The 23,363-nt window shown below is 49.4% G+C and overlaps 1 protein-coding gene and 2 non-coding genes across 3 annotated transcripts in view; 2 read left to right on the forward strand and 1 right to left on the reverse strand.

Moving 5' to 3' along the window:
- Positions 1-6,632: 6,632 nt before the first annotated feature.
- Trnac-gca lies at positions 6,633-6,704 on the forward strand. Its single transcript has one exon. It is a non-coding gene; the product is annotated as a tRNA-Cys (tRNA).
- Positions 6,705-8,280: 1,576 nt separating this feature from the next.
- Positions 8,281-8,352, reverse strand: Trnac-gca. Its single transcript has one exon. It is a non-coding gene; the product is annotated as a tRNA-Cys (tRNA).
- A 721-nt stretch (positions 8,353-9,073) lies between these two features.
- Lasp1 (LIM and SH3 protein 1) overlaps positions 9,074-23,363 on the forward strand; it is a 35,964-nt gene continuing 21,674 nt past the window's right edge. The window contains exons 1-2 of the mRNA XM_040749617.1: positions 9,074-9,303; positions 16,741-16,835. Coding sequence (XP_040605551.1) covers positions 9,235-9,303; positions 16,741-16,835 — 164 coding nt within the window. The 5' untranslated portion in view covers positions 9,074-9,234. The remainder of the gene's footprint in view (positions 9,304-16,740; positions 16,836-23,363) is intronic.

A 23,363-nucleotide genomic window follows, 5' to 3' on the forward strand; every position in this document is an offset into this window, starting at 1 on the left:
ATTGCAGATCAGATGTGTACCATAACACCCAACTTCTCAGCAATGCTTTGTGTGTTTGTTTAGTTTTGAGACTGTAACTTAATTACATTTCTTGCTTCCTTCCCTTCCCTACAAACCCTCCCATATACCCCCACCTGCTTTCTTTTTTGTTTGTTTGTTTGTTTGGTTTTTTTGAGACAGGGTTTCTCTGTGGCTTTGGAGGCTGTCCTGGAACTCCCTTGGTAGTACCGGCTGGTCTCGAACTTACAGAAATCCGCCTGCCTCTGCCTCCCGAGTGCCCCACCTGCTTTCTTTCAAATCCATTGCTTCAGCCGGGCGTTGGTGGCACACGCCTTTAATCCCAGCACTCGGGAAGCAGAGACAGGCGGATCTCTGTGAGTTCGAGGCCAGCCTGGTCTAAAGAGTGAGTTCCAGGACAGCCTCCAAAACAATACAGAGAAACCCTGTCTCGAAAAACCAAAGAAAAAAAAGTATGTATAAACTCAAATCCATTGCTTCTTTTTAATTGCTATTGCATGTATAGGTATATTTGCATATACACTTTTTTTTTATTTTTTTGCTTTTTGAGACAGGGTTTCTCTGTATCGTAGGCTGTCCTGGAACTCGCTCGGTAGACCAGGCTGGCCTCGAACTCACAGAAATCCGCTTGCCTCTGCCTCTCGAGTGCTGGGATTAAAGGTGTGAGCCATCAATGCCCAGTTTACACTTATATTTCTAAATATAGCCTGTTTCATCATATAATATATGCATGTTTTCAGGCTTATCATTTGGAAATGCACAACCAGTCGACGTGCTTGTCCCTGGGGAGAACCACCCCTCTTGCTTCTAGCTTTACTCAATTGCCCGTCATTCTTTGTGTAGGGATGAGACCTCGTGGAGTTTTCCCTGTCCAGTTTGGTAGATTCATTGATGTTGTCCTTGTCCAGCACACATTTGAGCAGGCATGTTGGTGAGATTTTATGGGTGTAGCTTCTGATGTTGATAGGATACACAGTCCCGAAGATAATGCTCTGATCCTCTGGCCTTTACAATCTTTCAGTCCCCTCTTCTGCAATGTTCCTTGAACCTTAGCTACAGAAGTCATTGTGTAGATGTATCCATTAGGACTGGGCTCCACAGCTCTGCATTTTGATTGGTGTTTTCTGTAATGGTCTCTGTTGCAGAGAGAAGTTTCCTTGATTGGGTGAAGACTATACTTATCTGGGTAAAAGTCTACTGCAGCACTGGCCTAGCATGTCGCAAAACTATGGGTTCAACCTGCAACACAAAGTCTTGGATTTCATCAGTGAATCACCGAAGACCTGTCTTAGATGTTCTCTCTGCATTTTGATTTTGGAGCACTTCTTACTTGGAACACATATCTTGTTCAATATCTTCAATTGCATTTAAAGTGTGTGTGTGTGTTTGTGTGTGTGTAAGTCTGAGAACAACTTGGGGGAATTGATTCTTTCTTTACACTATGTGGATCTCAGGGATTGAACTCTAGTCATCAGGTTTGGTGGTAATACCTTTACCTACTGAGCCATCTCACCTACCCTAAGTACTGATGCACTGTGCATTTCCTGAGTGCAGGGATCACTTTGCATTCTTTGTGTTCTCCAGTGTCCTTGCTTAGCGCACTGACTGGTTCATTGTGAGCCTTAGGATGTACTTCCTTGCCAATTTACAAGCTAAGTAACTTCAATTATAGGATTGCTCCATGATCGCACCCAGTGACTGAGTGTTGTTGAGAAAAAGCACATGTTTGTGTCACTCCACCAACTCTGAAGGGTTTTGTCTAGCATTCCTAACCTTTGCCCAAGTGTGTTCACTTTTTTCCTTTTCAAAGTGACCACCTCATGGTTTCTCCCATCTTGAACCTCCCACACCCATTCAGGATTTCTCAAAAAGTGTAGCCCTGGCTGTCCTGGAACTCACTCTGTAAACCAGGCTGGTCTCAAACTCACAGAGATCCGCCTGCCTCTGCCTCCCGAGTGCTGGGATTAAAGGCGTGCGCCACCAACGCCCGGCAGACCTCCCATACGCTTGCCTCTTCCTTCTCTCAGCTGAAGAGCTTGCCCTTTCCTTTCTGCAGAACGCAGTTGCAGTGGTGTGATGGTAAACAGTAGCAATAAGGGATCTAATGGCAGCTTTGCCAAATCTTGTGTTAGAAATACACACGATGGCACTGAAGACATGGCTTACTGATTAAGAGCACTAGCTGCTCTCCTAGAGTTCAATTTCCAGCACCCATGGCAGATCACAGCTATCTGCAACTCCTGGTCCAAAGGATCAGACAGCTTCATGCAGGCAAAATACCAATAAATGTGAAATAAAAGAAATAAATACAAATTTTTAAGAGAGAGAGAGAATACCTGGATGCAGTGGTGGCCCATGCCTTCAACATCTGCCTTAAATGTCCATCCAATGTCCCTATTCTGTATATAGCTTAGTGACAGAAAACTCACATGGCATGCTGAACTCCTGAACTTAATACCCAGTGCCATCAAAAGTAAGAACATTGGGGATTGAAGAGATGGCTCAGCAGTTAAGAGCACTGGCTGCTCTTCCAGAGGACCCCAGGTTCAATTCCCAGCACCAACATAGCAGCTCACAACTGTCTGTAACCCCACTTCCAGGAGATCTGATACCTTCATACCAATGTACATAATGTTAAATAACTTGTTAAAAAATAAAATGTAAGCCAGAGCCGGGCGTTGGTGGCGCACGCCTTTAATCCCAGCACTCGGGAGGCAGTCAGGCGGATCTCTGTGAGTTCAAGGCCTCAGTCTACAGACTGAGTTCCAGGACAGGCTCCAAAATAATACAGAGTAACCCTGTCTGGAAAAACCAAAAAAACAAAAACAAAAACAAAAACAAAAATATGTAAGCCCGGCATGGTAGTGCTTGCCTTCTTTAATCCCAGCACTCGGGAGGCAGAGGCAGGTGGATCTCTGTAGTTTGAGACCAGCCTGGTCTACAAGAGGTAGTTCTGGTGCTGGAGAGACAGCTAAGAGGTTAAGAGCACTGACTGCTCTCCCAGAGGTCCTGAGTTCAATTCCTAGCAACCACATTGAGGCTCACAACCATCTATAATTCAATCTGGTGCCCTCTTCTGGCCTGCAGGAAGAACACTGCATGTGATAAATAAATCTTTAAAAAAAAAAAAAAGGCCGGGCGTTGGTGGCACACGCCTTTAATCCCAGCACTTGGGAGGCAGAGGCAGGTGGATCTCTGTGAGTTCGAGGCCAGCCTGGTCTACAGAGCGAGTTCCAGGACAGCCTCCAAAGCCATAGAGAAACCCTGTCTCGAAAAACCAAAAAAAAAAAAAAAAAAAAAAAAAAAAAAAAAGAGCTAGTTCCAGGACAGCTTTGACAGCCTCCAAAGCCATAGGGAAACCCTGTCTCGAAAAGCCTAAATAAATAAATAAATGTAAAAACATTGAAACACACACACACACACAGTTTCTCTGTGTAGCCTTGGCCGTATATTGAACCTCTCTTGACTGTGACTCCAGAATATGATTTCTGCAAGGATAGGGAGGAGCCAGGCATTTATTACTTTCTCTTCAATGAGACTTTCATTATTGCTGTGGTTGAGACAGGGCCATGCCACATAACCCAGACTGGACCTGGAACTGGTCATCCTTTTCCTCAGCTTCCAAAGTGCTGGCATTACAGGGGTAACCCACCATATCTGTCTGAGATTTTTCAAAAAGATGGGCTTTTTAATTAATGTTTCTTTTGTTGTTGTTGTTGTTTTTGTTTTTTGAGACAGGGTTTCTCCGTATTGTTTTGGAGGCTGTCCTGGAACTCACTCTGTAGACCAGGCTGGCCTCGAACTCTGAGTGCTGGGATTAAAGGCATGTGCCACCAATGCCCGGCTTTAATTAATGTTTTTTTTACATTTATTGTGTTTGAGTGTTTAGGTGGGTGTGAAGGTCAGAGGATAACTTGCAAGAGTTGATTTTTCTCCTTCTATTACATGGGTTCTGGGGAATGAACTCAAATTATCAGGCTGAATAGCAAGTAGCTTTACTTGAACTATCTTGTCAGCCCCCAAAACCATGATGTGTGTGTGTGTGTGTGTGTGTTAGACTCTAACCTACAGTCCAGAGCCTTCAATATTCTAGGTTACTCTGTCCTTAGCACCAAAAAAGAAACACTTGGCTTTTATTTCTTATGTATTTTATCCTTTCTGTCTTTGTGTCATGTAGCCCAGGTTGACCTTGAGCTCCATATGTAGTTGAGACTGGCCTCTCTGATGCTCATGGTGCTGGAATCACAGTATGTGCCGTCATACCTACACACCTTGAATTCAAACCAGTGAGTCTGATCTTAGATTTTCCTTCTTGCTGATCCAGCACAGGGCCTGGTGTCTGTTAGGCCCCCACTATTGAGCCACACCCCAGGGCTCTGAGCACCAAGTTGTATAGCAGTTATCTAGAATTCTAGATCTACCTTTGTGTAACTGATGGCAGCTCCCTGTGTCCTTCTGCCCCAGTCCCTACTAGCCACCATTTCCCCTTCTACTTCTGTGGCTCTCTACATACCTTGTAACTGGAATCACAGGGTCCATATTTCATCTTATTAATTAATGTGTTTATTGAGACAGGGTCTCTCTCTCTAGTCTGCATAATGTCCTTAATATCCACCATGTTAGCTGGGCGGTGGTGATGCATGCCTTTAATGTCAGTACTTGGGAGGCAGAGGTGGGTGGATCTCTGTGAGTTCCAGGCCAGCCAGAGATACACAGAGAAATCCTGTCTCGAAAAACAAAAACAACAAAATAAAATCCACTATGTCGAACGTTACAGAATATCTTCCCTGAGGCTAAGTAATACTACATAGGATGTTTTCTCCAGGTCCCTTTGACTCTAGCAAATCTTCTCTGTATTAGCCTTAATGATGATTTAACTCCCTTCATTTAAACTGTCTCATACATTTTCTTCCATCTTATTTATTTTTTTATTTTTAATTTTTTTTTGGTTTTTCGAGACAGGGTTTCTCTGTGGCTTTGGAGGCTGTCCTGGAACTAGCTCTTGTAGACCAGGCTGGCCTCGAACTCACAGAAATCTGCCTGCCTCTGCCTCCCGAGTGCTGGGATTAAAGGCGTGCGCCACCAACGCCCGGCCTTTTCCTCCATTTTATATAAAATTCATGTCAAGGCTCTTGATCACCCCTGTCCTGGCTACTTTAACTCCTCCCCTTCCCACCACCACTACCCCATACCAGGTATCACTGTGTAACCCTGGCTGGCCTAGATCTCCCTATGTAGACCAGGCTGGCTTGGAATTCAGAGATCCTCCTGTCTCTGCCTCCCAGGTGCTGACATTAAAGGCGTGTGCCACCTCATACTTCAGCTCTTGGATTGTTCTTCCTGGCCTAACCTCTCCCAGCTTTAAGGACTGCCCAGTGGCCATTTCCTCTGCCTAGAATATCCACCCCACACATATCCCCAAAGGGTTCCCTTCCTAAATGTCATCCCAGTCTTAACTGCCAAATCCTTGCCCAGCTTTCCACTCATCTGGAAAGGTATCATTTTAATGGTGAAATGTGCAGCCTCTTGTGACCCTGGGTTTGAATCCCACCACTCTACATCAAGGAGAGAAGAATAAAGTCCTTCCATGGCTATCCAACTTGAAGCCTCTGGTACTTCCCTAAATATGTTGCTTTTAATGCTTTTAGTATTATTTACTTGTTGGCAGAGTTCAGCCATGGCTGAACTAAGTGCTAGATACATCCCAGGTACCAACCACCATTAGCTGACACTGTTGTTTTTTTGTTTTGTTTTTAAGTGTTTCTCCTTATCACTACTGAGTATTTACTTTTTCTTGGGAGAGAGAGACAGAGTTTCTCTGTGTAATCCTGGCTGTCCTGGAATTTACTATATAGACTAGGTTGGCCTTGAACTCACAGAAATCTGCCTGCCTCTGTCTCCGGAATGTTGGGATTAAAGGCGTGCACCAGTGCCAGCACTGCCCCATCAAGCATTTATGTTAATTCATCTGTGCATTTATTTCTAGTCTGTCTCTAGTACATTGTGAACTCAGAGAGAGCTAGGACAGTGTTTTTGGTTGTGAACCTAGCCTTTAACGGCTGGGCCATCTCTCCAGCCCAGCCATCTCTCCAGCCCGACAGTGTTTTTATTTGAAAGTTTGTTCCGCTTCTTGAGAGGGGCACATAGTGAGTGCTCTAAGAATCAAAACATGGCAACTATGTCACTCTGTAAACTACAAATGCTTCTCAGTGGGCATTCTGTTTGAGGTGGTATTTGTATTCTGGAGAGAGCCAGGGGAGTCTTCCAATACAGTTTGAAAGAGAAAGATAAATGATTGGAGATGGAATGAAGTATTGAGCCTAACAAAAGGACTTTGCACTCCAGGCCAGCTGGAGTTACATTGTGAAACTCTGTTCTTACAAAAAAAAAAAAAAAAAAAGAAGGGAGTTTGCAACTAAATTCATTTTTTCAAATTGTCAGTGTGTTTTTAGTTATTTTGTTGTTTAGCTTTAGATTTATGCATTCTTATTGGTTAAATTCAATATTACTCATCAAAAGGATGTCACTTTTAAAAGTTTAAACAACTAAACAAATCTCGAAATGAAAAGTACACAACTCATGTAAAACGAATTTTTCAACGTTGTTCCAGCAGAGGGGGTATAGCTCAGTGGTAGAGCATTTGACTGCAGATCAAGAGGTCCCCGGTTCAAATCCGGGTGCCCCCTTAGGATATTTTTCATTGACATTTATATGGAACTCCACTACTCAGTTATTTCAAATTCAACTATCTCCTCTACTGTACAAATTTTCCCTACCAGAATGTCCCTGGTACTTCAGAGTTAGCAGTAGTAAGAACTCCTATAATGTACTGAACTGGTGCCAATCGTAATTTGTTTTTTGTGTCAGAGCGCTGAGGTGTGAAAGCAGTAATATTTTTACCTAGTGTGTATCCTGACCCAAAAGACTAAGGATGAATCCAAATACAGACTGTTTATGTACTTGTTGGTTTTAAGACGTGTTACAGCCAGGTGTGGTGGTAGTACACGTTTGTTAAGCCCAGCACTGCACTTGGCAGTCGGAGGCAGGGGGATCAGAGTTCAAGGGAGTTTAAGATTAGCCTTGGCTTGTATATCAAAATTCAGGCCAGCCTGGGCTACATGACGACTCTATGGGGGCGGGGCGAGGGGGGGAGAAGGTGGCAGTCTAAAGATAGGAAGATGAGAACCTTCTTCACTGAAAAGTTGAGGCCTGATATCCAGCCCAGCCCAGCCCAGCATAGAACAGTAATGGGAATTGGAAGGCAAAAAATGCACGAGAGTATTCCCCTGGGGTCCTGGGATGACACAACCAGATTCCGTGTTTAAAATATCACAGCCGCACCCTGGCCCAGGAAGCACGCCTCTCCCTGTCTCTTTTCTTTTTCCTATTTTTGGGCAAAACCTAGCTGAGGCGGCCGCCCTTGCTTCCTTCTTCCCACTAAGATTTCTTCCAGCCCAGATACCGTAAGCCACGCACTCAGCAGATGGGTGGATACCTGTCCCCCTGTGAGGATTTGAAACCCGATGGCTTTGTAGTTACACTTCAGCGATCCTTAAAGACTGGGGTCCCTGAGTACCTCACCTGGATAAAATCCCCCAAAGAGCTAATTGGCAAGGCCTCCCTCCAGGTCTACACAATCGGAAGCTGTGGATGTTTTAATAAGCCCTCCAGGTCATTCTGGAGCACGCACAAGTTCGAAAACCACTATACTAATTTATATTACTTGGCTTTGAGATTTTACTCTGCAGCTGATGGGTGCGCATCTGCCGGTTTCACGCTCTCGAAGAGCTTTTGCTCGGTCTGCATCATCAAGTAACAGGGAAGCTGGAGAAGAACATAGAATAATAAAGAACACAGAATGAAATACAAAGGGAAATGAAAGCTTAGTTTGGAGAAGGACTATGTCTGTGAGTTTCCCCTGCTTTGACCTAACCTTACTCTCATGGGACACAGACCGACAACCTGGGGAGTGACCTTGGCTCCCGAACCCAAAGTTTAGAACCATCCAATAAAAACCCTCAAGGCTACCGTGGGCAGAAATCAGCACTCTGGCGCCAGTCAAATGAGGTCGCACAACTTCTCTTCCTGACAGTTGACCATAACCACGCCGCATTCTTCTGCTTAGGTACAGGGCAAAATCGAAAGCTTTCTGTTCAGACTGTAAAATGAACTAAAAACCTTTGCCTTTTTTTACCCAGAATTAAGTCAAGATCATATTTGAAATGATATGTATTTGGCCATTGAATGGAGGAAAATACTCCGAGGGGGCACCCGGATTTGAACCGGGGACCTCTTGATCTGCAGTCAAATGCTCTACCACTGAGCTATACCCCCACACCACGGTAGCGCTTAGAGCAAGTTCTTTTCAGTAGTAAGACATTGTTGCAGCTGCTACACCGGTAGAGTAAGGATGAACGAAAAGAATGAAAGCGCAAAGGTGTGTGTGTGTGTGTGTGTGTGTGTGTGTGTGTGTGTGTGTGTGTGTGTGTGTGTGTGTGTGTGTGTGTGTGTGTGTGGTTTATCAAGCTAAAAGCAGAGGATGCATGGATCCCGGGAATGCTGCAGCTCATAGGCGCAGGGAGGGTGAACAGCCGGACGCGCTGAGTCCAAAGGGAAAAGGGGCAGGTACAAACGTAGGAGAGGACGTGGGCGGGAAGGGAACTAGCTGGGGCACGGGGCGGGGCAGGTGGGGTTCCCCTCAGGTTAACGCTGGGTACCCATTGGTATAAAGAAAGTCCCCGAGTCTGGAGAATCCGTACCATCCCCACCCTCATCGGGTGCGTGGGGTCGATTCTCTCATGGGAGATCCGGCTTTGCCGCAGTCACAGACGTGTCTCCAGCGGGGGTAGGGCCGTGGCCAGGGCTACCGTCAGTCGGGGAGCCCAGTGCTGGGGGTACCCCGGGAGCTTAGGGGCTCCAGCACCCACGTCCTGCAGCCCTCCCCGGAACCCGCCCCCACGCAGCCCCACGTCGCTGGGGAGCGCGCCTGGTCGCGCGCGCCCCTTTCCGCGCCCGAGGCGCGTCCCCGCCCCAGCCAGTGCAGCCCCTCCTCCCCACTGTGTTTATTAGGGGAAGGAGGGCGGAGGCGGAGGCCAGTTCCCCAGTTCCAGTCGCCGTCGCCTGCACAGTTGCAGCCGCCGCCTTCCAGCTGCTCGCCCAAGGAAAAGGGAACGCGCGCGAGCTCGGGCGTCCCCGCCCCAGTCTTTCCCCGGAACCATGAACCCTAACTGCGCCCGGTGCGGCAAGATCGTGTATCCCACGGAGAAGGTGAACTGTCTGGATAAGGTGAGCTCCGGAACCAGCGCCGCGGGCTAGGCAGTCCCAGTGCAGCTCCCAAACGGGGGAGGAAAGAGGGACTGGGTCTTTACGGGCTCTTCCCGGTGATCCCCTGAGTAGGAGGGAAGGCGGGAGGTGACTTGGGGTGCGGGGACAGACCCTAGTCTGGAACCCGGGGAACCCAAGGCGAGGCGGTTGGCAGCCACCGCTCGAGAAGGATGGGCTCTGTGCTTCGGGACTGGGAAGACTGGGAGGGCACAGGGCACCAGGGAACCAGGATCGCCCGGGTGTGTGCTGGAGGTTAGAGGTGCAGTCCCGCCCCCCCCAGGGCCGGGAGTGAGAGAGGAGACGGCCGCTCCCTTTCCCCGCGGCGCCCAGCGCCAAGTAGGCGGAAGCGCGGGGCACTGGGGGAGGGGGCGGCGGGGGCGGGGCGGAGGCTGGGGCCAGCGCTACCCTGCGGGCTTAGGCTGCTGGTAGCCCAGCTTCCTGGCATGGAAGCTGTGTCGGGTCCATCATTCCCAGTTGTGGTGAAAGGGGCTTAGGGGCAGCACTGGAATCTCCTTTTTGAGACCTCCCTCTTTTGAACGACCTGCTGGACTGCTCCCCCTCCTTGCTGGTTCCGTGGTTGGGGAACCCGCAGACCTCCATAGCTTTCCCAATCCTTAATTCAAATTGCAAGCCACTCTGGGTGCTGGGCAGCCCAGCAGGAGCTGGGCGGGGTGGGGTGCTGGGGTGGGGAGGGTTGGAGGAGACGCTTCCCGGAGATCTGAAATTGTGCTCAGCCTGGAGACCAGCTTGGAGAACAAAGAGCTAACTTTTCAGAGCTTGTTTCATCAATGGAGGGTGGGATTGGCCGACTTTTGCGGTAGCAAGGAAAGGGGGAATTTTTTTAGAGGAGGGAGAAGGTAGCCTTCTGGAAATTAGCTGTCCCCTAGGGGCTTTTACACATCCCCGGCCCTGGACTTGTCCATCTGGTTGCCGTTACACTTTTGCAAGGGGTACTGAAGAGTGAATCTGTGTTTCCGGTACAGTTTGAGATGGGACCCTCCTGTCTTTCTGTGAATCTCCTAAAGCCTAAGGCAGTCCCTTCTGTGTGTTCCCCTCTTCAGGGACGCCTCCGTGTTGGCTCCTCATAGGTACATTGTATCTAGCTTCCCAAGCTGGGTCGGAGTTTACCTATTTCCACCTTTATGTCTGAACAGGCGATAGGCCGGCGCCTGAAAGAGGGAATTTAGTTTTGTTGGAAATGGATACTTTGTTGGATACTTTGTCTCTCCTCCCCGGGGCTAAGATTAGTTCCTTCTTAGGTACCTTTGACCCTCGAGTCCAGGTCAGGAGGTGGGGACTCGAGCTTCTGAAACATCTGAACTTTTTTTCTGGAGGAAAGGGACATGGGGCTAGGAGGAGCTTATGGAAGGTGCTGAGTTGTTCAGTCAGTGTCCCAGCGCCCGGAAGGCTTGAGCTTGGTGCTCCTTGATGGAGACCCCTCCTGCCCCCCACCCCAAAAAAAAGCTCGAGATGCTAACTGTCCTTCCATGAAGGTCTTTGCTGTTCCTGGTTAGGTGTTTTGATCCCTGCATTTGCAGTTCCCTAGGCCATCAAGTGCGTTTCTCTGTGGTCCTTGGTAATGAATGGGGAGAGGTAATGGATGATGGAAGAATTGTTAGCCTGGGAAATGGGAGACTTAGTTCTAGTTCCAGGTATATGCCCATCAGCTTTATGAATAGCTCTGGGCTTGAGTATCCCCTGCCACCAGATGTGTATTGATGATGTCATTGCCTCCGAGGTGGACGGACAGTGCAGGAGTGTGGTCAAGGCTGTTCTCTTTTCTGCCCGGCACTCCAACCACTCTCCTTGTAAAGACCTTCAATACTGTGTGTCACAGGGAAGGGGGCAGGGATCCTATGTGATAATCCCTGCCCTAGCTAGAAGATATTCAAACTGGGGTTGCCCTGGGAAGTGGGAGTGGGTGATTCCTTCCTGGTTTTAGAACTCCCCCTAGCGGAAGTGGCCCTGGAGAGACAGCTGCCTTTCACTCCCCACAGGGACTGGAAAATCCTGCTTTCCTGCTATCCTGTCTCCTCTCCCTTCCATGCCCTACAGGCAAAAAGAACAGATAAAACTGGAGCCCTGGAGAATGCTGAGCAGACACCTGGGTATGGGGAAAGTTCAGTCCCATAGGCATGGTTGCTATCCAACTTCCCAGTTCTGGTTGACAGCCAGGGAGAATCAAGGCGGACTAGCCTGATTTACTACAATCCCCTATGGCATGAAGCCTGCAGCATGGCTAGAGCCTAAGCTGTGTCCTTGGTGTGCAGTCTTTTCTCCTCCCTGGGCCTTATCTCTCAAAGGCCCAAGTGGGTAAGCCTTGTCACCAATGAAGGCCACTCTGTCCCCAGTTCTCTTCTGCATGCTGGATAAATATGTAATGCTGAGGGCAGTGTTTGAAGGAAGGAGGTTGTGGTTTGTTTCCCTAGAGGGTTTTTGGGATTGGAGCAGGAAGGAGAGCCAGGGTGACCTCATTCATTTAACAAATATTTATTGAACACCTACTGTTGAGACTCTGCCACATCTTTCTCCCTCAGTCTCTAAAAACAGGTGGGGACAGTCAGGAAGGCTAGGGGATTGGCCCCACTGATGGTTGCTTTGGAATGTCCCATTAGAGAGGGTCTCCTTTCCTCTTCCCTCAGAGGAACAAAGTCCATGTGGCTGTGAAAAACATTTTTGTTGTTGTTTGTCTTATTTTATGTGTATGGATGTTTGCCTGCATAAATGTCTGTGCACCATGTGTGTGCCTGGTGTCTGAAGAAGCCAGAAGTGCTGGATTTCCTGGGACTAGAGTTAACAAAATACGGAGAACCCACCATGTGGGTTTTGGGAGTTGAACCAGGGTCCTCTGGAAGATTCCACTCTTGCTATTACTGAGCTTTTGTTCTAGTTTCCCACAACCATGTTGTTAAACAGAACACCTTGTGGTCACTTTAGGACCAGCCATTAATACTAGGTACTACTTATTGAAGTGTATTGGCCTGCAAAGCCTCACAAACCCGGGTGGGGTTCAGGGAAGATAGCTCCTATAAACTATGAGCCCTATCAGCAAATGTGTCCAACCTTTTGACATTGGGACATGACATTGTCATCTACAAAGTTCTCTATAGAGAAATATACTGTAAAGTTGCTCAAATTGCAAAAAAAAAATTCTTCTAATATTTTAAGTAAGCTTACCATTTTGAGTTGGGCCACATTCCCTGTGACCTTACCCACAAAGAGGAGGCTAATGGACAGTCTGTCTCCCTCTGTTTAGCTAAAGTTTTATCTTTTTTTTTCCTCTAAGTCCTCCTACCTCAACTTCCTAAGTGCTGGGATTACAGTCATGTGTCACTATGACTTTCAAAGTTTTTTTTTTTTTTAAACAGGGGCTCATGTGTCCCGGGCTGTCCTTGAACTCCCAGTCCTCCTCTTACCTCCACCCCCCAGGTATTGGGATGACGGATGAGTTCTTCCAGCACACCCAGTTTTTTGTTTTTTTGTTTTTTTTTTTTCCCGAGACAGGGTTTCCCTGTGTAACTTTGGAGCCTGTCCTGGAACTCACTCTGTAGACCAGGCTGGTGTCAAACTCACAGAGATCTGCCTGCCTCTGCCTCCCGAGTGCTGGGATTAAAGGCCACACCCATTTCTTACAGTGCTGAGTTTTGAACTTGATTTTGTCTTTGTACATGCTAGGCAAGCCCTTTACCAACTGAGCTACCTCACCAGCTCCCAAAGTTCTGGCTGTTTGGGTCATCTGCTGGTGTATTTGCAAAAATCATATTTTTATTTACACTGTCTCTTCCAAAAGTGGGTCCTGCTCAGGCAGCATGGTGGTGTACACCTTTAATCTCAGCATTTGGGAGGCAGAGGCAGGAGGATCTCTGAGTTTGAGGCCAGTAGTCTGGGATACATAGTATATTCTCAGGCCAGCCAGAGCTACATAGTGAAACCCTGGGGGGGTCAGGGGGTTGAGGGGGTGGGGAGGTGAGTGGGTCCCACCCTTCCTCATCCTGTCTGGATCTAGGATCCCGAGGGCTGTGGCTCTGCGGGCTTCACATTACTAGAAGGAAATTGTGAAAGTGCACTGAGTTTATAAACCGGAGGCCCTGAGTTAGGCTGATAGCCTGAGCCTGGGTGGTGCTGGGTGCTAGTGTTGGCTCTAAAGGAGGGACAAAGCCTAACTCTAGGCTACAGGAAGGGAGGAGTTTCATACTCCAGCCCTGAGTCACTGTCACCCTAGGGAGCAGGTGACAGGCTGCAGGTACTTGAACCTGAATGAAATTCCTCTCCTTGCCTAGAGCCATGGAACCCCAGGGTCTGGCTTCAGTGAATTGGATCCTTGCAGAGGCTTCTAGACCCACCGGCCTGTTTGTCTCTCTGTATAGTCACTTTCCCACACAGTATTTCAGACAGGACTGGAAGGGTGAATGTCCCCTGGTGCCTGGGGTCTGACTGAGCCACATCACGTGGGCAGCTTGGCCTGTGACTGGAGACACCTTTTGAGCTCCTCAGTCACAAATCCCAGGAGTGCCCGCCCAAGTCTGCCCTGGACTTGGCCACTCTTGCGGTGAACTAAATGAAACTCCTAGGACCAGGGGAAGAAGGCAGGTCCTCTTGGGATAGTACTGTTTTCTTATAGCAGCATTCTTCCTCCCATACTTGGTAAGAGACACGATGAAGTCTCTCTCATTCTGGAGTTCACAAGCACTACTGAATGAGTTACCATTTCCTGCCTCTCCCAAGGAGTGGCCTTCTGGTTCTCCTATAGTTCCTGGGGGAGATAATAGTTGTGACCCTACTTTACAGATGTGGAGACCTCCCTTGGTCAGTCACCCAGCAGATCCTCAACCCATTTTGGTTTCCGTTACTCCTGAGCAGCGCCCCCATAAGGACAGATGACCATTCTCCCTTTTCCCAGACTGATGTATCAAGTTGAGAACACTGGATCCCTTCGGATGATCTCTAGGGGTAAACTGGAAATGGGACCTAACTCTTAGGGGCAGCCTGGAGTATCCTGTGGGAGTATCCAGATGCTAATCTGTATATCCTACTAGCTCTTCTTCCACAGGGCTTGGCTCTAGGGTGGGGGACCTGGCTATCTGGTAGAGATCTTTTTCCTGATCCAGAATCTGTTAGGAGGTGACCTTGGAGGTCTCTAGCCCTAGGACAGTGTATTCCTGCTTATGTGTGTGAAAGTGGGTCATGGTCTGGATTCTGCAGAATGTTTTTCCTGGCGGGCCCCTGCGGGGGTGGGGGAGGCAGGGGCCCAGGCAGGGGCATGCAGGCAGAGGCTGCAGACTGGCTGGTGACAGTGTTGGGGCAATCTGCCAATGCCTCCCAGTTAGGGGACTCTACAGGAGAAGGACCACCCTGATTTGACTTTTCTTGGGATTTTTATGTTGGTGTTATGTGACACCCCCTCAACAGTAAGGGTTCTGAAAGTTACTGTGGGTGGGGGTGCAGGCAGTGGCTTTAGGGTGGGCCCAGGTGGGGGTGGGGCCAATCTCAGACTGACCTACCCTCTGCTTCAAGACTTACAGCTGGCTTTCTTCCCAAAGAGTCTTTCCTGAGTCGCCTTGCTAACATTCCCTGTTAGATTTTTTTCCCCCTTTGGGTTTTCTTGATAGGAAAAATGTCCCATTAGAGGGCGATTGCCCCCAGAAATAGCCCTGGTGTCTGGTTGAAGTGTGCTGGGGTGTAGGGGTGGAGTCCCAGCAACTGAACTTCCTTTCATCTGGCCCCTCCCCCAAGTGTGTCTGTAGCTCTTAGTTTGGGAAACATGTTCTGAAAATCATCACTTTAGGGGAGTTCTTTGACAGATGGCTGGGAGTCCGCCCCACCGTTCACTCAGGCACTTTCTGAGGTCTGTCTCCCTGGCCCCTCCTGGCCACTGCTACCTCCTTTGGGGGTCAGGAGTGTCTCCGTTGACTGCTGAAACAGGCAGCTACAAGCAGCCAGATGCCCAGTCAGCCTCGATTCTGGGAGGGAGTCACTTCACGTGGGTTCTCCCCCGGGTTAATCTTGATGGCTCTGTTTTAGAACCCTGGGTTTCCTGGGGTTGCTCCTCTGTCCTGTGTACCCATGTTGGAGCTCAGGTTGGGCTGTGTGAATGCCTCCAGTGTCCAGCACCTGCATAGAAGCAGGAGGGGCCAGGTGCTTTGCTGGGCATAGGTGGTTTCTCATGAATCTCTAACAGTCCCGGGAGGATAGGCGTTATTGTATGCAGTGCGTAGACAGGAAGTAGAATCAGGTGCACTGCCGACTGGGTGAGGCCAAGGTCATCCAGCTCTCTGGGTGGGGTTGTGATGGGGACACACCTGGAGTCTAGCTACAGGTCTTTAAAACAAAGCTCTTTTCTGCCTCTGCTGGGTGTCTCCAACCCTTATCCAGGTGGAAGTGGGAGAGGTGGGATTGGACAGGCTATGGGTGTGGCTGGGGCACCTACCAACTCCTCCAATGGGGTTCTTTGAGAAGTGAGAGCTGAGTGAGCCTGAGCATCGTGGAGGGCAGCTCAAGGGGTCAGCCGACTAGAGGGAGGATAGGTAGGTGTGCCTTAGTCTGGGCCTTTGTGCCACTGGCTGGGCTCTCTTCTGCAGGCTTGGTGGCAGAGGACCTGCTCCTTCCTAATGTGCTGCTTAGCAACGGAGTGCCGCTTTGCATAATCAATGAGGCCCATCCAATTCTGGGCTGGAATGGTCTGGGGAAGTGGAGGCGGCCTTTCTGGGGGCTGCTACCTTCTTCATGACTGGGTTTTCCCCCCCTTTATGCTCTTAGATCTGATCTACTCTCTGTCCAGTCAGCTGAATAATTGCCTGGAGGGACATGAGGAGGGGAAGGGAGTGTCATTGGTTGCCAGAGCCTGTGACCTGAAATGCCCCTGTTCACCAGGTGGTGGGGTTTTTATTTTTTTGTTTTTTTAAGACAGGGTTTCTCAGCCAGACCGGGTGGCTCACACCTTTAGAGGCAGAGGCAGGAGGATCTCTGTGAGTTTGAGACCAACCTGGTCTACAAGAGCTAGTTCCAGGATAGCCTCTAAAGTGACAGAGAAACCCTGCCTAGAAAAACCAAAAAAAAAAAAAAAAAAAAAAAAAAGAAAGAAAGAAAGAAAGAAAAAAAGAAAAAAAAAGACATTGTTTCAGGGTTTCTCTGTGTATCTCTGGCTATCCTGGAACTCACTCTAGAACAGGCTGGCCTGGGATTTAGAGATCCACTTGTCTCTGCCTCCTGAGTGCTGGGATTAAAGTCATGGGCTGACACCACTACCCAGGTTCCCTAGATGTTCTTACAACCTTGGGCATGGGACCTACGTGGAAAACTTGCATGCCCATACCTGGGACGTTCTAGGTGGAAAACTTGCATGCCCATACCTAGGGAAGTTCTGTTTTCTAATCATGTCTTCCCTCTGACCCCACCCAGTTCTGGCATAAAGCATGCTTTCACTGTGAGACCTGCAAGATGACCCTGAACATGAAGAACTACAAGGGCTATGAGAAGAAGCCCTACTGCAATGCGTGAGTGGGGGCGTGGTGGGGGGGTGGTGGCGATAGTGGGGTGGGATGGGATTTTCAGGGCACCTGGCTTCCCTCCCAAGTTTTTTCCTCTCTGTTAGCCAGAGGTGACATTGTAGCACACCCAACTTGGTAGATTGTGATCACATTGTCCCTTCATAGCAGAGTGCTCTTGCTGTCCCCATTTTACAGATGAGAAAGCAGGCTTGAGGAAGGAGTAGGGGACTTTCTCAGGTTTGAATGGCTGATGTGAGGCTGGCTCATAGACAGCCTCTGGATAGTAAGTAGCCGGTGGGCTACTTCCTCTGCACCCTGTTGTGCGCTCTTGCACATGCACAGCAGGGATAAAGAGACCTGTCCTGTGCCTGCTGCATGGCATCCAGACTTGGGAGTGTGATTCTCCCCTTGACTTTCTCTCACTTGGTGGTTCTTTTCTCCATTGCTCCTTCTAGAACATTCCAGAGACCTCTCTCTCTCTCTCTCTCTTTCTCTCTCTCTCTTTCTCTCTCTCTCTTTCTCTCTCTCTCTTTCTCTCTCTTTCTCTCTCTTTCTCTCTCTCTCTCTCTCTCTCATACACACAAAGACTTGTTCATTTATTTTATTATGTATATGAATGTTTTACCTACATATATGTATGAATACCACTTGTGTGCCTGGTATCCATGGAGACGAGACAAGGGCATCAGATCCCCTGGAACTGGAGTTATAAGTGGTTGTGAGCCTATGTATGGGTACTGCAAACTGAACCCAGGTCCTCTGGAAAAGCAGCCAGTGCTCTTAGCCACTGAGCCATCTCTTCAGCCCCCTTTTCATATATGGAGAAGGAGAAAGGTGTGGCCTGGCATAGGCAGCTCCTTTTCTGCCTTGCAGGGAGACCCGTGACACTGCCCATTGTTCTGAGAGTTGCTAGCTTGAGTTCTGTTCCTTGTACAGAATCTTGTGTTGTGGCCAGATAGATGCAGGGCTTGGGGAGAGAGACCATTGTCTCCCACCCTAGAGCAATACCACCCTGGAGGTGAGTGTCCTGCAGTTTCAGAGAGGGTTGACACTGCAGGGGACTCATGGTAGCAAGTGCAACCTCAGCATTGGGTCCAGAGCAAGTGCAGCCGCTGACCTCAGGCTGTTTGCAAGGTGGTCAAGTTCCTCAAAGGTAGGTGACAGGATCAGTAATCAGTTACGTTTATGATCTGACTTAAATCTAGGTATCTTTAGCTAGGCATTGGTGGCATACACCTTTAATCCCAGCATTTGGGAGGCAGAGGCAGGAGGATCTCTGTGAGTTCAAGGCCAGCCTGGGATAGGAGACAAACAAGCACAGATACCTAAGCTTGTTTTTTTTTTTTTTTTTGTTTTGGAGACAGGGTTTCTCAAAAACCCTCAGGTTAGGGTTAGGAGTTAGGGCTTAGGGTTAGGATTAGGGAAGCCAGGTTAGCAAGTTCCAGGACAGCCTCCAAAACAATACAGAGAAACCCTGTCTCAAAAAAAAAAAAAAAAGCCTAGGTATCTTTGCTTGTTTTGTCTCCTTCCTATCCCTGGCTGGTATAGCCAAGGATACATAACCTTAAACTTCCGATCTTCTTGCCTTCTCCTCCAGATGTGTGGGTTTATTTATAAACATGTTTCGACATGACCAGCTGGTCTCCTAATTTAAATCTTCTTAGCCAAAGTTTACTAGAAGGGAACCTGGAGACTTGTCTCTTTAAGGGCAGGCCCCCAACTCCTTGGGGGTTTGAACATTCGCCAGATACTTGTTACCAGCCCTCTACTGTATGCCAACCTATCTCAGGTGCTGGGAACCTGATTTCTGATAAGATCTCAAGCCCAAGAGGCAGCATGACCATGTTCCTTCTAGAGGGCCAGCCCATGGTGGCTTTGAGTAGAGGAAGGCCCACAGCTTTTTTGGCCCCTTCTTTCTATGGCTCCTTGGCCTACCCAGCCCCCCAGCCCTCCCAGCCCCAAGGGAAATGGGACATTCTTTGAATTCTTAAGGGCTCACACAAACCCTGATTCTCTGCCACTTCCTCCCTCCTTTGGGGAGTGGGGTGGGGTTCAGAAAAACCGGGGCACTTAACCCTTTGGGTCCTAGACTGCTTCAGGCTGGCCTGCTAGCCTCCTTTGGGGCATCTTCTGGGTGGGCCTCCACTTCCTGGCAGAAGTCTGGCAGAGCACCAGGGAGACCAGGGTGATGATAACTTTCTTCTTCTCTGGCCAGCTTACCTGCTACCCAGTGAGTGCTGGAATTCAGAGAGAAAATGTTTTTTATCAGAATGCCCTTAACCCCGGTGCCAGAGTTTTGGTTTAGTCTTTTTGGGGGAAGACAGGCAGCAAATGGGAGAGGGGAGAGCCTGAAGTCTTTGGGGTTCTGGGAGAAGCAGGTGATGAAATCTTCCCTGCTTGGGGAGTCGCCAGTTCTATCCCTTTCCTGACATTCGGCTAGGGGAGCAGGTTGATGTTGCCCCTAACTTCAGCTCTATATGGGTTACTTTTGACCTCTGGCCCAGTGGGTGTTTGCTGGGAAGGACCTGCACTGGGTTGTGTGTGTTGGCATACGTGTGTGTGTGTGTGTGTGTGTGTGTGTGTGTGTGTGTGTGTGTGTGTCTCAGCTGCGCTTCATTTCATTCCAGCTGCATCAGCCTCTTGGCTGCTGCTCCCTGCTGGCTTTGTGTCTGGAGAGTTGTCTGCTGAGCCTTGTCCCTAGCCAAACTCGGATAGGTGGTCTCTGCACCTGCTTGGTTTTCCCCTGCCCTAGACAAGAATTCCTGCTGTGTGTTAGGCCCTGTGTCAAATGGCCACTTTATTCTCTCCCATTTCCAGCTGTCTCTGAGCCTATTTTTCAGTGACATTCAGGTTCATGGGGCTTCTGGGGAGTGGTTCCCTCCTGCACTCTAGGCTCCTTCCAGTCCTGGTTGTACTTGTGGACCACAGGCTAGACCTTCAGGGTGCTGTTCCCCTCCACTGGGCTAAACCCAACTAGGGTGAGACACATAGGGCCAGGTGACATCTCCTGGCACTTTTCCAGGGCTCTAGGCCACCCAGGGAGTGTGGGGTGAGTCTGGTGTTCAGGGAATTTCTGTGTGCTGGCTTTTCCTGGCTAGTGTCTGATCTTGGGCGCAGCTTAGGCTCTTGTGGATGAAGAAATGAGGGAAGAAGGCCGAGTGTCCCTTCTGTCTTTGCAAAGTTCTAGAAAGTGACTGAACAGTGAAAAGGGCTTCTGTTTCTCCCCCTCGAAATGGCGTGTTTGAGGAGGAGGCAGGGGCATGAATATAGGCTAGCTCTGGAAGCCAGCCTGCCTGGTGCGGTGAGCTACAGGCATGCAATTACACACTGTCCTGGAGTGGCCTTATACCCTCCCCTGGGCATCCACTGGGCTCCCACTGAGATTCCTGCGGATTCATTATGGTCAGCTCTTCACTGGGGGGTGGGGGGGGCACGCCTGCCTGTGCAGCAGCAGCCCAAGCTCGTCTGCTTTGTTAGCTGGAGAAATATTTATGCCCTGGATTATTTGTTTTGTAAATTGGGTCATCATCATCAGAATCCTGCAAACCTGTTTCTCTGGGTCCATGCAAACAGAGTGGAGGTCAGGGCTGGAGTTGGGGTGATGATGGGGACTTGGAAACCTGCAGACAGGAGGCCTGCTGTAGGCTAGAGGAACCTTCTGGGGAAGGAAGAGAGACCTCAGTAGAACTTTTCACATCAGAGTGACAGCAGACATCTGGGTTCCTGATTCAGTTTTCCTGTGAGGCTGAGTTGAGAAGACTGGAGATATCCTTCCTGCTGGGGACTAAACTGGGAGTCGGGTCCAGTCAGTCTATTCTAGCAACCTGATCCCATTCCCAGTGTTTGTGAAACAATCTCAGGTAGCCCAGGCTGGCCTTAAGCCAAGGATGACCTTGAATTTAAGAAAGTTTGCATATGTGTGAAGGGGAGAGAGGTGTGTATGTGGGCTGGCGATCACATACCAATGCATTCATGTAGAGGTCGATGGGTGGCTTTCACGAGTGGGTTCTCTCTTTCCACTGTGGGTTCCGGAAGTTTGAACTCACATGTCAGGCTTATAGAGCTGAGCTATCTTGCTTCTTTGCCTGACCTTGGACTTCTGATCCTCCCGCCTCCATCTCCAAGTGCTGACATGACAGGTGTGCACCAGCGTGCCTGGTTTATTCATGACCAATGTATGCATGCTACCTAGGCCGGATTCTATACCCCAGCTACCTCTAGCTACAGGTTGGTTTGTTTTGAGATAGGTCTTGCTATGTATGTATCTGGTTGGCCTTGCCACAGTCCTGGGGTGGGGGCATTTGCCTACTTCCCCCACATTCTCTGCTTCTTACTGGGAAAATTGAATCAAATGTGTTAAGGAGCTGGGAGCAACTGGTGTGTGTGTGTGTGTGTGTGTGTGTGTGTGTGTGTGTGTGTGTGTGGTGTGGTGTGGTGTGGTGTGGTGTGGTGTGGTACAGTGTGGTGTGGTACATTTGGGGTGAAGGAGGCCAGCAAAAACTGGAAGCCAGAGTGTCAAATGCAGCCATCAAGTACCTCACCTGCCTCCTTCACCCCCATAGCCTACATGTAGATATGTCAGGGCCCCAAGGAGCTTGGGGTCACTTTCTCTCCCAAAGTCCCATTTGTATTGATAAGGAATTTGAGGCCTAATATTTTCCTGCCTTACTTAGCTGGGCAAAATTTTTCAAAATATTGCCAACACAGGGGGAAAGTGGACATTATTTAAAGTTGTTAGTGAATGGAAACAAAACAAAAGAATTTAAAGGATGCAGCTTTTCATTTTTGCCTACAAAGCCTAAAGGCTGGTTAAGTTCTTTCTCCAGTCTACCCCTAATCTTTTAGGTTGCTCATTTTTGACCCTCTGGTCAAACAATGCCTCCTTGTTTTCTTCCTATCCCTAATACTTTAGTCCTGGAGGCCTGGAGGGGGCTGGTAAGAATCAGGACTAATGGAGTCTGCCCTGGTTCCTCCCTCCCTCCCTCCCTCCCTCCCTCCCTCCCTCCCTCCCTCCCTCCCTCCCTCCCTCCCTCCCTCCCTCCCTCTCCCTCTCCCTCTCCCTTCTCTCTCTCTCTCTCTGCCTGCTTATGGGCAGTGTTCCCAGCTGGGGCTTTGGGGATCCAGTGCTCTAGCTCTAACAGGAGGCCAAATGTTAGGGCTTTTTTTCTCTCCTTCGTTTTGCTAAAAACCAAAAGTTCCCTGCATTTTGCTGATGTATTTTTACTCCGCTTTGAACACAGAGCTTTGTTTTTCTTATAGAGGTCCCAGTCTGGAAGGAATGATGTTCCTTGCAAAAATGGGGAGCTGGGCTTTCAGAGTCTGGTCCGCCCTTTTTCAGCCTCTGGATACAAGCCCTGCTCACATGGTCCCCTGCTCACATGGTCCCCTAACTCCCTGCCATCTAGGATTGGCCTCACAGTGTCTTCCTGCCATGAAACAGTGTGGCTTGGGTCCTCAGGTGTGTAGCTCATTGCCTGAGATGGAGGCCACATCTCCTGATGCCTTAGGTCATTGTCCTCTCAGGGGTTTCAGAGGCCAGGCAGGGAAATGGGCTTGAAGGATGAGACACTTTGGCCGTCACCTGCCAATTGTGCTTTTCACAGAACTCTGGGAGCTGCAGCTGGACTAGGGCCATCTGCCCTAACAGGTCTTCATGCCCTCAGCTGGCCAGGCAGATGTGGGGCAGAGGACAATATGCTAATCAAAGTCTCTATCCTTGACTCCAAGCCTCAGTTTCTCGGTATCCAGGGGATGCCCGCCTTTTCCAGCCTTGCCGGGTATTCGGGGAGAGGCACTTGACAGTCTGAAGGAGTTGTGAGCTGTGAGTCTGTGGTGTCTGTGTTGTCTCCCTCCCCGCAGCAGCTGCCTAGCTCCCTGCCTACCTTCTGGCTACCACAGGCTTTTCCTGTTGTCACCTTCCTAGATGCCAGGTAGCTTCCTTGTCCCTCCCCACCCAGCCTCCTGTCCTGTTGACTGTCTAGGCCTCCGCCCTCACCCCCCTGCTCCCTGCTGGAGATATCACAGGCAAAGACAAGTCTGTGGAGAGACGTCTATCGAAGGCACTGAGAAGATTAGTTAGCGGCTAGTCCGGGAAGGGACAAAGAGCAGTCATACTCTGTGACCTCACCTCTACCTCTGTACCTTTATACCATCTCTCATTTTGTTTCTGTGGTAACCCCAAGATCTGGCTGGGGTGGGTGGTCTTGTGGTCTTAGCTGTTTCAGAGTCCATACTGGTGTGCTTCTGCCCCACCCCCACCCCGCCCCCTGAGTCTGAAGGTGAAAGGTGGCTTCAACCTGGGGTCTAAGAGGGAGGAGAAAAGCAGATGGTTTCTGGATGATCGCTCGGAGTCCTCTTCAGGGACCACTGTGTTGGGGGAGGGGTGTGGCACTGGGACTCTGGTGTCCTGCCTTCTAGAAACAAACCTGAGCACAGCTGTCTACAGGAAACCAGCCCAGGCCCCTTGGGCATCGTCTTGGTTAAGGGTGCTCCTGCAGTCTGTCTTCCCCTGCCCCCATACCCATAGACCTCTCC

Source organism: Mesocricetus auratus, unplaced genomic scaffold, assembly GCF_017639785.1.
Source record: "Mesocricetus auratus isolate SY011 unplaced genomic scaffold, BCM_Maur_2.0 Super-Scaffold_100007, whole genome shotgun sequence".
NCBI classification, from domain to species: Eukaryota; Metazoa; Chordata; class Mammalia; order Rodentia; family Cricetidae; genus Mesocricetus; species Mesocricetus auratus.